We start from the raw sequence: 14,223 nt of genomic DNA, 5'->3' as shown, positions 1-14,223 counted from the left end.
CTACTCAAGCCTGCCCACTTCCTTTCTTGCCCCTACACCACCCAAATACAAGCCGCCACCACCTCTTGTCCAGACAGTAGCCTCCTAAACTATCTGTACCCACTTGCAACCACTCATACTCCTCTGCATTGTAGCTACCTTGGTCTTTTCCAGAAAGTTAGGATGTTATCCCTCACTACCTGTTTGGAACCCCTCAAAGGCTTCCCATACCTCTTTAAGTAAAGCCCAATCCCTCCCAGAGCCTGCAGGGCCCTAGACAGGCCGGCGGCTACCCAGCTCCTTTCTGTGTCCAGCCATAATGGCGTTCCTTCAATTTCTTCAATGCACCTGCTTCCCTCTGGAAAGCTCTTCCCGCCCTTTATAGCCTGGTTAACTTGACACCAACCCTTCAGATCACAGTTCAATAATCACTTCCTCGGTGAAGCTTTCCCTGGCCATCCAGAGGAGATCTGATTCTCCTGGTATCTCTTAGTATAGGATTTCGCCGCACCCTACAGTTTTCTCCTCCATGACACTTGGACCATGTTATAAATGCACATTTATGCGATCGCTTGGTTAATACATAATTATTTTAAATATATTTAGTAATTGCTCCTTGCCTGGAAGGGGCATGAGAGCAGAGGCCAAGTCTGCTTGCGCTCACCGCTGTCCCCTTCCCGTCCCACACCAGGACCTGGCACATGGTAATTAAATTTTTTTAGAGAATCTTGAATTAATGGATGCATGCATTATAATTATCCATTTGGGATCTGCCTTCCTTAGTGGACTGTGAGGTCAGAGAGATACTGCCTTTTTCCCTCTTGGCATCCTCAGCAACTAGCCTAGAGCCTGGCACATGGTAGACTGTCGATCAATAAGTGTTTAATGAATGCCTGAGAAGAGCAAACAGATGTTTTTAAAATATAAAGGAGTAGCTCTGTCCAATGATCAAGAATTCCAATATCTGTATTGCTCAAGAGAATCAATTACCCAAACTTCCTGTGATGTTGTTCCGGGAGAAGGGATTCTGCTGACACGAGTAAGGTGGCCCTGACAGCCTGAGGGTATTACACATCCACCTACTTAAAAGTGCTCCCTTTAGACAAATGCAACATGCTCAGCTCACCCATCACAAGTGAAAATCTGTCCATGCAAATTTTTATTTAAGCAGGAGTCTATCTGCTCAGGAGGAGAAAGCAATCAACGCCTGTGCACTCGTGAGAGTCGGATTCCCTACCTGGGAACCCCACAGTGCAGTTCCTCAAATGGTCAAGGCACAGCTTCCTGGTCCAAAGCAGGGGAACAGAAAGGACAAACAACATTCCCAGTCACGGTTACCAACCTCCAGCCTGCCAAGTTCAAGGTCCCTTTAAAGGGTTCTCTAAGTCCAATAGGTGCATTCAGATAATGCAGCCATCTATCTGTCCGGGTGTTTGGGGGAGACAGAAGCACAGAACCCAAACCATTGCAACACCAGGAGACTCATCTGTTGACTGCCGTACGGGGGCTTTTCTTCTTTTGCAAAGCCATGTAGATAATATTTCAACAATAACCACACATTTCTCCCTGTGGTATAGACACATACAAAATGCATTAGGAAAAATGCCAATAACTGAAATGCTTTTCTCAGTAGCTCTATTCAAGTGAGTGTCTCACAGGTGCCACAGAAGTGCACAGCTTTCTGAATCTGGTTCCAAAGGGAGCTCAAAGTCAATAAGCCTCCTCAGCTATCATCCAGCAGGACTAAATCACTCCAAGGGCAAACCTTTCTGAGTTATGTGACCATTTCTTTTGCAGAGTTTTACCGAAAACGGCATGCCATAAACCAACTTAATTCAAGGTAACCCAAGCTGCTGGATGCAAAGGAGCCCAAGAAATGAACAGAAGGAAGAAAACGCAAACGTTTCAAATTACAGAACCTTCAGTCATGCCGAGAAATGAGCACAAATTAACAAACCAAGAAGGTTTCCCAGGCCCTGTAAGGTATCATTCCAAACACAATCCCCATTCCCCGTTACAGAAAAAACCTGTCATTACGGTGGGGGTTTTGCCTTTGAGAGGGGTCTGGCCAAGGAAATCCTTAGCCGACCAGAGTCACGCTACGCAAACACGCTGCTTGGTTCAATGATGTTCAGAGGACATTCTAGGATGCCTTTTATGTTGTTGTCTCACGAGCCGTGGACAGGAGGACAAGGGAATTCTCCACTCAGAAAATACTCAATTATTTTAATAGGATTGCATTTTAGATTGACAATGTTTAAAATAGCCCCCTGGATTTATTAGCCTGCCAGCACTTCAAATAAGTAATTTTAATGCTAGGATCTTTTAAGTTTAAGTAAATGACTGGCAGTGAGTCAAAAAAATTTCCTCCAGCTTTCTAAAACACAACACTTCGGCTATCAAATGGAAGCTCATGAACTCAGTAGTAAGGACCTTCACACGGGGTTCTCCACGTCTATGATTTGCCACATTTTTAAATGCATGAGTTTCTCTGAACTTTTATTTTTTTAGGACTCCTCTTTGATTTCCAAAAATCATATTCTGGCTTGACAAGATATTGGTTGATTGCAAGGTTCAAGTGAACCTGTGACAAAAGTACCCTATTCTTTAGTCCCTAATGCCTTATTATGACTTCCCCTTTCACCCCACCCGTCCCTCCTCTGCTGCAGATAAATCATTAACTGCATACAGGACCTACCACATGCAAGATCCTGGATTAAGTGCTCTAAAATCAGCCAAGTGATTTGCATTTCTCTACTCCGCCCAGCCTGGGTTGGGATCCAAGCTCCACTATTTCCTGCTACCTCCCACAAGTTTCCGAACCATCCAAGCCTGGTTTTCTCATCTGCCAAATGGAGAGAAGAGTTCTCCGGTCACAGCAGTCTTAGGAGGATTATGTGAGATATCTGTCAACAACACTGAATAGTGCTGATGCACAGCAAGGATTCACTCGCTGTTATCCCTTACTGTTACTGGTTTTCACCCACATTCCCACTTGAAGCCACCAAATCCCTACCCCAGTCCCAACTTTAATGGACTGAACCACACTCTGTAAGAGATTGTCTAAAAAGGTGACCTCTGATTAGAGGATGGTCATGGATGTTTCACTTTTTCATAGTTGCTACCAAACTCCATCGTAATATGGTAAAGCTTCCGGTTAACTAATAACCTGGGCTGGGAGGCACACACAGCCAAGGGTCTGGAGCAGGGGTTGGCAAACTGTGGCCTGTGGGCCGAATCAAGCCAGAGAGCTAAGAACGGTTTTACATTTTTCAATGGTTGACAAAAGAGTAATATTTCATGACATATGAAAAGTGTCTGAAATACAGATTTTCAGTTTCCATATTAAAGGTTTATTGGAACACAGCCATACTCTCTACCTTGTGTATTTCCTATACCTGTTTTCACATTACAACAGCAGAGTAGAGTTGTGGCAGAAATAACACATGCTTTAGGCCTGTGGGACATACCATCTGATCCTGTACAGAAGTGGTGAACATTTAAGAAATCTGCAGAACCTTCTGAAAACCATACCTGCTACTGCTTGAGTATCTCCACAAAGATGCTCCAAGACAGGGCTTAGACTAACCTCTACCATGGTCATGGGGGCTCTGAACTTGACAAAGGAATGTTCTACTGTTCATCTGACTCATTGACCCTCTCCACCCATTAAGTGAGAAAAAAGTGTATACGTATATACACACTCCTATAGAAATGCTCACTTTGTGCGCGTGAGACGATACAAAGCAGGCAAGACAGTCCCACATTTGTTTCTCCTGATTCTGAAATCCTGCATAGCTTTTAAATTGGGTACATTTTGCTACAGCTTCTTCCAAAAATGCTCCTTGCATCATAACTCACCTTCTTGAGCTTCATTGCTGCTTTGCTCTCAGGTAATAATTGCGCTTTTCATACTCACTCCCCACCCATTTGTTGAATTTTGTTTCGGGGCAGCGACCCAACTGGCTTTCTTGTCTTAACACTCTGGCTCCAAGTCTCAAGTTCCTTTGTCAAGTACTCAGGGACTCGTTGGGGGCTTAACTACAGCTGAGGTAATAACCATGACAATGAATGTAATTGGTTAGCTCTGCCCGGGGAGCCGAAGGCTTGGACTTGATTCTCAGTGGACCCTTTAGCTTCTCTGTCCCATGAGTTGGCACTTTATGCTCTTGGATCCTCATTTTCTTAGCTGGCTCTTCTGATAACCATGCACACATAGCCACCTTCCTCTGCACCCCAGTGGTAGGAGAGCCAGTGCCTCTCTGTAGGAGGACTTGATTGTTAAGGTTCCGGAACAGAGGGACCAGCTGACTCGTCACGCGATCCCTTCTGCCGCTACGGTAGAGCGTGGAATGCGATGGCAGCACACTTGATTTCTGAGGAGGGAAGAAAGGCCCTCTTTCAGTGGTCACTCAATAAATTAAAGAGCTGTTACAAAAGGTACCCGAGTCCGATCTGACCTTTGTTCTCTTCACTTTACTATCAGCTTCAATGCTCTGAATAGCACGGGCATCAAAGATATGAAAGAACAATGGAATCCAAGTTATTCTTCTGGCAAGGGAGAAAAAGGTCCGTTGGAGAAAGCTGCTGGGCAGCACGGAGAAGTCTGTGTCCTAATACACCACAAAACCTGGCACAGTGGTAAGTTCTAGAAGAACTGACAACCTCAGATGGAATGTTTCTTCCCAGGTGGAGAGTTCTACCCCACAAGACAGGGTAATGCTTAAGACACCCAAGACCTACCCCAGAGGTAGGATGGAAAACTCCAGCACGCTGTCAAACCACCATTCTGACCTTGTTCAATCTGTTCATGACTTGAGAAGGAAAGCCTTTTCCTTTGTCCCTTTCCTGTTTGGGGGGAACCGGAGGAAGAAAGCTAGGTTCAGATAGGCAAGCCTGAGGGGGAGGCCCAATGCTCTCCGGCCTTAAGATGCTAACACCATGTTAAATTCCACGGCCATGCCACGTCTGCCAAAATCTGCCAGTTTTTCGTCCTCTGGCTTCTTCTGAATATTTCTGCAAAAACAAATCTTGACTACGGAATGCTGTCCTAACTGCGTCCAAAAACTGGTGGATAACCAGCAGTTTCGTGGAAGAGACAAGTGGAGGAAACAGGAACATAGCAATACTGCAATTCCACATCCCTGAAATCCCTCTTCACCAGAAAATATTTAAGTCCCAAATCCTAATCAGACCCAAATAAAAACTTCAGAGTTGGAACACAGAGCTTAAAAAAAAAAAAAAAAAAAAAAAAAAAGAGCACGCTTTTTGCCAGCTTGCTTTTCCTCAAAACCATTTTCCTGCCACAGATTTTATCTCTTACCATAAAGACAATACCCGTAACCAGAAGTTACTTGTAGACAGTACACCCAACTCATCACCAGGGCGAAGAAAAGGAGGGCGTTTGGGGCAATTTCCCTACTCTCCATCACAGGAAATATATCACAGAAAGGAAAAACCAGGAGAATCTCCACTAAATGCACAGCCCCCAGGCTCCATGTGAAAGAAAACAGGACTACAGAACATCGGGGGCTGGGTGATGGCGGGGTGGGGGCAGGGAGTGTGCCCGGACCCTGAGCAAATGCATTTAGCATATTAGTTGTCCTAGAAAGTCAGAGGGATTGGCAGAGCACATTTCTGTTTTGACATCTGGCCCATAACAAAATTACTATTGATCTGTTGTGAGCTCCCAGCAAAACAGTATAACCTAGTCTCAGAACAAAGCATCATACACTAAATAACAGGCAATAATCATCCTTTATTTGTGCCTTTGGTCCAAAATCACCTCTTTGCTGGTGTTCTGCTTGGTCCATTTTAGGATGAGCTTCCTATTCCTAAATAGAGGGGTCCAGACTTTTTTTTTTTTTTTTTTTTAACCCCAGTACAGGATTTACCAGTACAGGAATTCTACCAGTACAGGATTAATCCTGTCTTTCAGTAGCCCGGTGGCAGCAACAGCCTAATGCTGACATCTACCTTGAGCACACACTTCAGTTTGTTGCGGATTCTAGAAACTGACAGGACAAGCATTATTTTCCAACATCTGTTCTACAGGCAGTAGGGGAAAGAAAAAAAAAAAAAAAAAAACAACGACGAAACAAATCAGACAGAACTGTTTGTAGAGGTTTGGGAGGGGTAAAAAAAAAAAAAAAAAAAAAACCAGAAGAAAAACAAACCATCCGCCTTATGTCTAATATATTTTCACGGCTCTAAAAAAAAATTATAGATCAGTGCCACTCACAAGTGACACTAGTTTCATTAAAATGATCATTGAGGATTTTCAGTGGGCTATATTTTTCAATGATGCTACTACACCATTAGAGTTTGTTCCAAGGCACCACGATCCTTTTACAGCCTGGTTTAGCTGGATGCTGACTATTTGTTGTCCAGACTGGTAAACCCCCTCCTCGTTTCAAGCCTGGGCCATATGCACCCCCAAAATACATCACTGCCTTCTTTTTAGAACAGAGCTGTATTAACCAAGAAGCTATCTGATGGTTTCTTTTACCTGCATCAGTCAAAAGAAGACAAATAATATAGATCAAGTGCACCTGTGCTCTGGACTGCATTGATTTGTTGCATGTGTGGTTAAATCCTGTCAAGCAGTATTAAAGGTGAAGCATTATCATCAGAGCACCTACTCCGAGAGGCATCCAGGGAGTTATCCGTGGACCTTCTACCTGCCCTGCACAGCAGCGACGAAAAAGACTTCTCAAACCCATCCTCTATGAGCCCCCAGCCCTTCCAGCAGGGGACCCAGTAAAAGGATTTCATAATGAAAGGTTAACCGGGTGTTCATTACCACTAAAGAGGAAACTGGCCAAGAGGTAAAGGAACGAGGTGGAAGATATATATATACTGGGGGCTCAAGGAAGACCACGTTCCCAAAGGTTTGGTGCCATGGCCATTTTACAGCGGCTCATCTAGGATGGTTTAGGTAGTCTAGAGGTGGACCGGATAGCTGCTCTCTTCTAGAAACTGCTCATTACTTCAAACGTCTTTGCCTCCTCCGTCCTACCCTTACTGGCCCGTGGATCACGGATCCGCGTAGATGAATACACTGAGAGGCACTACACATCTCTATTCGTGGTCTCCGAGGATGTGGTCGGCTGACAGACTGCAGCTTGAAAGGCCCAATTCTTTTAAGTTTTGCAGAGATGTCCACGTGCTGACCTCAGCAATATGAAAGGCATACGATTATTATGCAAAGTCACGAATGTACACTCATTTCAGAGTTATCTAGGGGAAATTGTCAGATCAACTTTAGTGACAAAGCACAGCCAAGTGGTGTTTTGAGAGGGGGAATCCATAACACTCCAGTAGCACAGAAGGTCTTTTAATAATATCTGCACTGAGAACATGAACAATTGCTCATTTTTTCCCGGTTTATTTCTTCCCATCAAACCACGGGAGTAGGGTTCTGAATTTCTAAAGCAAATCACACTTTGAATAAATTCTGTTATGCCTTTATTACAGGCTAATAATTTAAAAAAAAAAAAATCTGTTCCCTCTGTTAACAGCTCCACAAATTCAGCTGCGCAAGTGGCAAAAGCTAGGAAATACGGCGACTATGTATCCTGGTTTTGCCAAGGCAGGTCTGATTTCAAATACTCTACCCCTTTGGAACCCATAAATCATGGCAATGTCTCAGAACTCCACCCATTTTAATGTCCAAGCTATATTTCCAAGATTCCCATCGACACGTGGTCTCGGCAAAATAATGTCAGCATGAGCTTTTTTCTCTTCCCCCTAATCTCTTGTGCTCCGATTTTGGTTCAGAATATGTAGTCACTGTACCAATATGCTAAGCAGCAAACACTTCACCTCCTGACAGAGCTTCTCCCTATCCAACCACACATAATACACGCTCCTTGTTTAACTACCTATATTCTCATAGACCCTCAGCTCTTGGAGGGCAGGGATTCTACCTGTCTTGTTAACCATCAATTCCCAATGGTGCCTAGCACATGACAGGTGCTCAACAAATACTTGCTAAAATCGTGAATGAAAAATAAATCAAATACAAAGAAATTACACCCTCCACCCAGGAAAATCTCAAGATAAGAAGTGCAATGGGATCCTTTACTACTGCAGCAACATGAACTGTGCCTCCTCACACCCGAGGATCCATGTATCTGACGCTATACGGATGGCAAAGGGGAACCTGGAGGAAACGCCACCCACTCCAGAGACAGCACTAAGTTCAGAGGGACCGGGAGGTCACAATTTGAATGATGACCCTATTGACTCGGGTTCTAGAAGTCTTCCTCCAGAGCTTCTGAGAAAACTGTGGACACTAAGTGTCCCTTTGGCTTTCACTCTTCTAGTATGATAACCAAGTCAGGTTTACAGGATTTGGGGATTCAGGATTTTGGCAGTCACTGTTCTTAAAAATGTGGAATAGGAGCAGACCTGTCTTCTCTTCTGGAAAGAGAAGAATCAAACAAACGGCTGGGCCTCCAGGGAATTCAGTTGCCGCTTTCTCGGTTCCGTCCCTGTAGGCTTAGGACTCACATACGTACGTACATGCTGGCTGAGGGTATCTCCCATTGCAGGAGGAGGGTAGGATGTGTCATACCTTCCAGAAGGATAGAACGCACCAATCAAAGTAAGGGCATGTGCCTCGGTGCCTCGAACGTTTGACCGCTCAACTATAAAAATGGATAAAGTTTAGAGATGTGGAATATGCCCTGAGACAGAAACGACGTTAAAAAAGCGAGAAAGCTGTCTGATTTCTACGACAACATTTAATGATTTTGACTCCTACGTGGAACTGCAAGAACACCAGAGAGACAGTTAAGCTCACTGCTTGGGAACAGTGGTGGATTTGCATCAGGACATCCAAGAGCAGGCGGGGGATTTTTTTTTTTTTTTTTTTGAGTGAGAGAAATTGCTCGTTTTGGTATTAAATTTCTTAACATGATCAAATTTTACATGAAGTGAGCAAGATACGGACCCTCATTCACACCAACCGCCTGGGTGCCACAGGCTAATATTTTCAGAAAGAAATACGGGCTCTGAAATCAATGAAAAGCCATGCTAGGTCACCTTCGGCATCCCTCTCGTTATTTTATAATCCCCAAATTATGTAAAACCACATGTGGCAACTCTGGAAGTCCTGAGAGTTTCAACTGATCTTAAGTTCAATGAACAACTTATAATCGAGCGCCTAAAAAGCCACACCTATAGGAACACACAAGAAACGTGATCGTTCCCTCTACCCTAAGCTGATGGTAATAGGTTACTGAATGTGTATTGTTCCTAAGAGCTGGGCATGGCGCTAGGAACCCCAAATTCTGTGATACATTAGGATCCGAACCCTGCCTTCACAGAATTCAATCCACATGGAGCCAGGTGAACAGGCAGGAAACTATAACAAAGGGTATGGGAAGTACAGGCAGGTGAGAGGCATGTGCTAAGTGGGGAGGGAGAGGAGAGGAGGTGCAAGGTGGGTGGGGAGTGGTGCACAACATGGGGAGATCACAGAAGCCTACCTGGGACCAGGTGGAGGAGCAAGGTCAGGAATGGTCCGACAGAGCAACTGACTTCTGAACTGAATGATTCGGTGATTAGGATGTCAAAGGAGAGTCAGGGCAGAGCAGAGGACAAAGGCATAGAGATGTTAAAGCATTTGATATATAAGGGAAGCCAAAACAAGACTGCAGTTGTGGATGCCACACTAAATAGACAGTGACGAGCAAGGATTAGGCTCTGGGGTGTAAGTCAAGGGACCCATGAGTGGACATCACAGAGGATGATATATGACAAATCATTCCGTTACAGCTACTTAAAAGCAAAAAGGCCTACTTCTCAGCTATGTGTTGAACACAGTCTGTGGTCTTCCAACCCTGAAATTCTGTGAGTCACTAATTCCAAATCCCAGCACCCTGCACACCACCCCCCCCCAAAAAAAGCCACAAGATAAGTTCAGTTACATACAAGAGACTAGATAGAATATGACCATGTCTCCATCAGTGCAGGTACATTAGTCAAATCCAAGAGCTCCCCTTCCCACTGGAAGAGCTAATATAGCCTTAACAACAGGCACCTACCACAGGCAATGATTTACGACAGATCAGCAATCACGCATATTTGTTTCACTGGATTTACTCCTCCTAGAACTAGCAGGGAAAAAAAGAAAGTAGGAGAACACTTTCAAACTGCTACCTGCTTTGCCGTTTGCCAATCTACACTAAGATGCTAATATTCCCAATAAACAGGCTTGTCTAAAAGTAACTTCATATCACAGCAGCTCTTACAAAAGGCCATTTGCTTCTTCTGAAGCAGGAGGTTACTGGCATTAACAAGGATAAGTGCAGCTGTTTAGTCCAGCACCCCTGAGGACAGGATACATGATCTAACACCTTTTACTTAACAAGGTTCCAAGCCAAAAGAGTACTTTCATCAGCATGTTTATACGCTTACTTGCATATTCTAATGCTAACAGTACCAGATGACAGTTTCAGAAGCAGATACAAGAGGGGATCATTTCTCCTCCAAGCATATGCCAAGGCATACATCCGAAGAAAATGTTGCCTTATTGTTCCTCGTACACTCCAGGACCTCTTTTACTGAGAACCAACTTTAACTATTCTGATGCCAAAGTCAAGTAGATAAAACATTCTCTGGCTCAGAGCCAAAGGCTCCCAGGATTTACTAATTAGGTGAATGAAGGGAAGAGATTTGAAGACCAAGAGAAAGAACAAATCTGCATGTAGAGATGCAGTTAATAGGCCTCACCCACTAACCAGCTTCTCCAAAAGCCCAACACCGTGGCCTTCTGACCATCGCCCCCACCGCCACTTAATATATTAATTATGCACCAAAATTAATTGAGGTTTTGATAATTGTGCAACCTGAGCACAAAGCCCCAAAGCAGCGTAACTTGGAATCTTCTCCAAAGCCCTTTGGGTTTGGAAGCTACAAGGCAATGGTTCTGGTCCCAGCTATGCCTCTCTCTCTGGAGTTCTTAATATCTGGCAAATCATCAGTAACCTTCGATCTCAATTTCTCTCACCTGTAAAATTCAACGATTACATGTGCCACATGCAAAATTTTTCTAGATGGAATAAAAATGATTAAACACGTGGTTATAAAGGGTTTTAGTGTCCTCAGAAGATAATATATCTCAATACTGAAGAATTATAAATATCCCCAAGGGGGGGGGGGGGGAAGCATTTAATCAGGCTTTTAAAAAATATATTTTTGCATGTCTAGTATGTACCAAGCATTCTGCTAAGTTTGTGGAAGCCACGATAAAATAGCCAAATCATAATATGCCCAGAGTCCCTACATTTCAGATTACTGGGGAACATGGTCATGAGATCCATTAAGTTATAACCTATTCCACCCCATTCCGCGCTACAGGAAAAGAAGAGACAGAATGTTATAGGAGCACAGAAGGGAGTACCAATTTTTCTGTATCATATCTAGGTATGAGACGCGGTAGTTGGCTGGGTTTTACATACGTATTCTCTTTCTTACAAGTCACATTCTAATATCCAAATGAACCCAGTTGGTAGCCAACACTGGGTCCATTGACATAACTCCAGGTGGAATTAAAGAAACATCGCTCCATGCAATTCCAGTAATGAAAAACATAAAAGATGAAAATGAGTATAGCTGCCAGCCAAAATCAAACATAAATCCCAACCAACACTTCATGATAAAAACAAAATTCATTTGCAAAAACGCATTCGAGAAGAAATCAGTAAAGAGTTAATACAGCCTTCTACAAACTTAAGAGAAAAATATCTCTATAAAAACATACATGTAATAAGGCTACAGATCATTGGTTAGCTGCCAGAAAAATGATGGAATATGGTATAGTTTACTTATTTCTTTTTAATGGCTCCAACATTCCACCTGAAAAATTGGTCCCGGAGCTGTATAATTGGGGATAAAAATTAAGTGACAGTTTCCATTTGTCATGATGAAAGCTGATCACTTGTGTTTTTTCATTTATCCACGCTGCCTAAAGTGGTTCCTAAAGTCTACCAAGCCAATCTTTTCCCTAGCAGTGAAAATAATGCTGTTACTAAAATAAAGGGAGAAATGGAATAAGCTGTTGGCATCTGAACACACATTTCATTCAGGTTCCCTACTTCTTGGGTCTCTACCTCCAAAGAGTCTCAAGGGGGAAGCCAGATGACAACTTCTGGGGTCCCATTAACATGATCTGAGAATAAGCCATTGATGGGTTCCATTGTTTTAACTTATCAATACTATGCAATTACTACTATTTCACATTGTCAGTAGAAAATCAACTCCTCGTCATCTTCCTCCTACGTAAAAGGCTGCTTAAATGGCAAAGATAGGGCCAGTAGGCAGATTAGGGCCCCGGAGGGAGACACTCACCCTGGATCCTATTAAGGAAGGAGGGAGTCCATGGAGCCAAGTGTTGTCACTGGGGTTATGTTTTGGGGGACAGGGATGTGGAGGGGGAGGGGGGTCTAAGTATGAGGCATGGTAGAGGACCACGGGGGACTACAAGAGATCAGCGTGACAAAGACACTTCTAATCTTAAAACACGAAGTTACATGAGTTTGGCCTTTGCTCATTCTGATCTCAGAGCTTATTTGGAAACAGGAAGGCAGTCTCTCACAAATGTATTTAAAAGCTTAAAAATAGATTTATGTCCCACTGCCTTGAACTCTACACCTTCCCTTTCATTCTCAAAGGGGCTGGTTTGAGTTTGATTGGATTTTCGACAGTGACCTCTGAGGACACGATTCAAAACGAGAGTGGAACCAAGTAAGACCAAATAGGAGTAAAAGAGCACTAGCTTTAGAGCCGGACCTCGGCGACTGCTCCTCTCAATGGCTGCGTGACGTCCCAGCAAGTAATTCAGCCTGCCAGTGTCTCAGTTTCTCGTGCAAACATTGGAGATTATAACAGGATTAGGAATATTCAAGGAATGCGTAAATCGCCTGGAATAATGACTCGCGCATAGCGAATCCCTAGTAATGTTACTACTATTGCTATGAGGCCATGTAATTGCAGTTAAAAAAAAAAAAAAAAAAAGAACCATGTAGTCGGACATAGAAATACTAACCAGAAATTTAATAAAATTGTAAAGGTACTGCTTCCAGACAGAAGAACATGTGCAATCAAGCTTAGAAAACTCCAGGGTGATTATTCATATGAAAGTATTCACTTTATAAAGACTCAGCTTGGAAAGCACTCCTCGTGGTGGTAAGCATTTCAGTTCAAAATGGTGGGACTACCGAATGCCTATCAGAGATCAAGAACCACAAGTGGTTCAAGACTGACCAAGACAGCACCCCTGCCCTCAAGGAACTTACAACTTTATACCGTTTACAGAGCACCTACTATGTGCCGGTGGCTGTGCAAAATGCACCACGTGCTTTACTGCTCTTGATGCAAGGAGCCAGGCCTTGTCCTTCCCATCCCACAAAGTCAAAAGCTAGGACACAGGAAAATGAGTTACCGGCTACGCTGTTATGAAACAGCTGAGATTTGACGCCAAGAATGTTAACCCTTGTGGGTCTGACTTCAAAGCCCGATTCCCGCTAGCACATCACACGGTCTTCCGTTTACTTGTAATTCATCAACTACTTGCTGGGGACGGGGTCAGGCAAGTGAAAGCTCACATGTTTGGAACTGGTGCCAAAAGATGTTAAACTAGAAACAGCCACCGAGTGTTTCTGAGATGAGAGGAGCTTTGGAAAGGCCATCCCCCTTTGTAGATTAAGGGATGGATGAAAGAACTAAGCCCCAGAGAGGCTAAGTAACTCACCCGAAGTCAAAACAGAGTTTCATGACTCAGATTTTTGTAAAAGAGGTGTCATTTTCGTACTGGTTTACGCTGTAACTTGTCAAACTACTATCCAAAATGAGCTAAACGGGAGAAGCCTAACAGGACCCCAGAGGCTCCAAAAGAGTCGGGCTGGAAATCCAGACTCAACCAAGAAGCAGCCAAGAGCAGGGTGTCCTGGAAAGGAAGTCTTGCGGGGGGGGGGGGAAAGGAAACACTCAAATCAGAATCAAAGAGCCATCATCAACCTCTGCCCCTACCCTCCAGAAAGCCCAGGCGGAGACCCCTGGGATGTGTCAACCGGCCAAAGGGGTATAGAGCTAGAACTCCGATAAACGGCTCAACTCAGATATAGGCACAAAGAGGCTTTGGGGACTCCACCAAAATAGGTACGATCTATTCCGTTAAGTCTCAAAATCAGGTAAGTATGGTAAAGCCAAACATGTCGTTATCCACATAGCTCCTCT

General features: G+C 43.8%; 1 protein-coding gene across 13 annotated transcripts in view; it reads right to left on the bottom strand.

Annotated features, from left to right (window-relative positions):
- CADM1 (cell adhesion molecule 1) overlaps positions 1-14,223 on the bottom strand; it is a 424,919-nt gene that overhangs the window by 256,215 nt on the left and 154,481 nt on the right. The window contains exon 1 of one of the 13 annotated variants that reach the window (XM_027036567.2): positions 1,217-2,006. The exons of the other annotated variants lie outside the window; for them this stretch is intronic. Within the exon in view, the coding sequence (XP_026892368.2) occupies positions 1,217-1,301 (85 nt within the window). The 5' untranslated portion in view covers positions 1,302-2,006. Of the gene's footprint in view, positions 1-1,216; positions 2,007-14,223 lie in introns of those variants that run through there. 13 annotated transcript variants of the gene reach the window in all.

The sequence above is a fragment of the Acinonyx jubatus genome, chromosome D1, assembly GCF_027475565.1.
Source record: "Acinonyx jubatus isolate Ajub_Pintada_27869175 chromosome D1, VMU_Ajub_asm_v1.0, whole genome shotgun sequence".
Taxonomy (NCBI): Eukaryota; Metazoa; Chordata; class Mammalia; order Carnivora; family Felidae; genus Acinonyx; species Acinonyx jubatus.
This window is presented reverse-complemented; position numbering and strand designations above follow the sequence as displayed.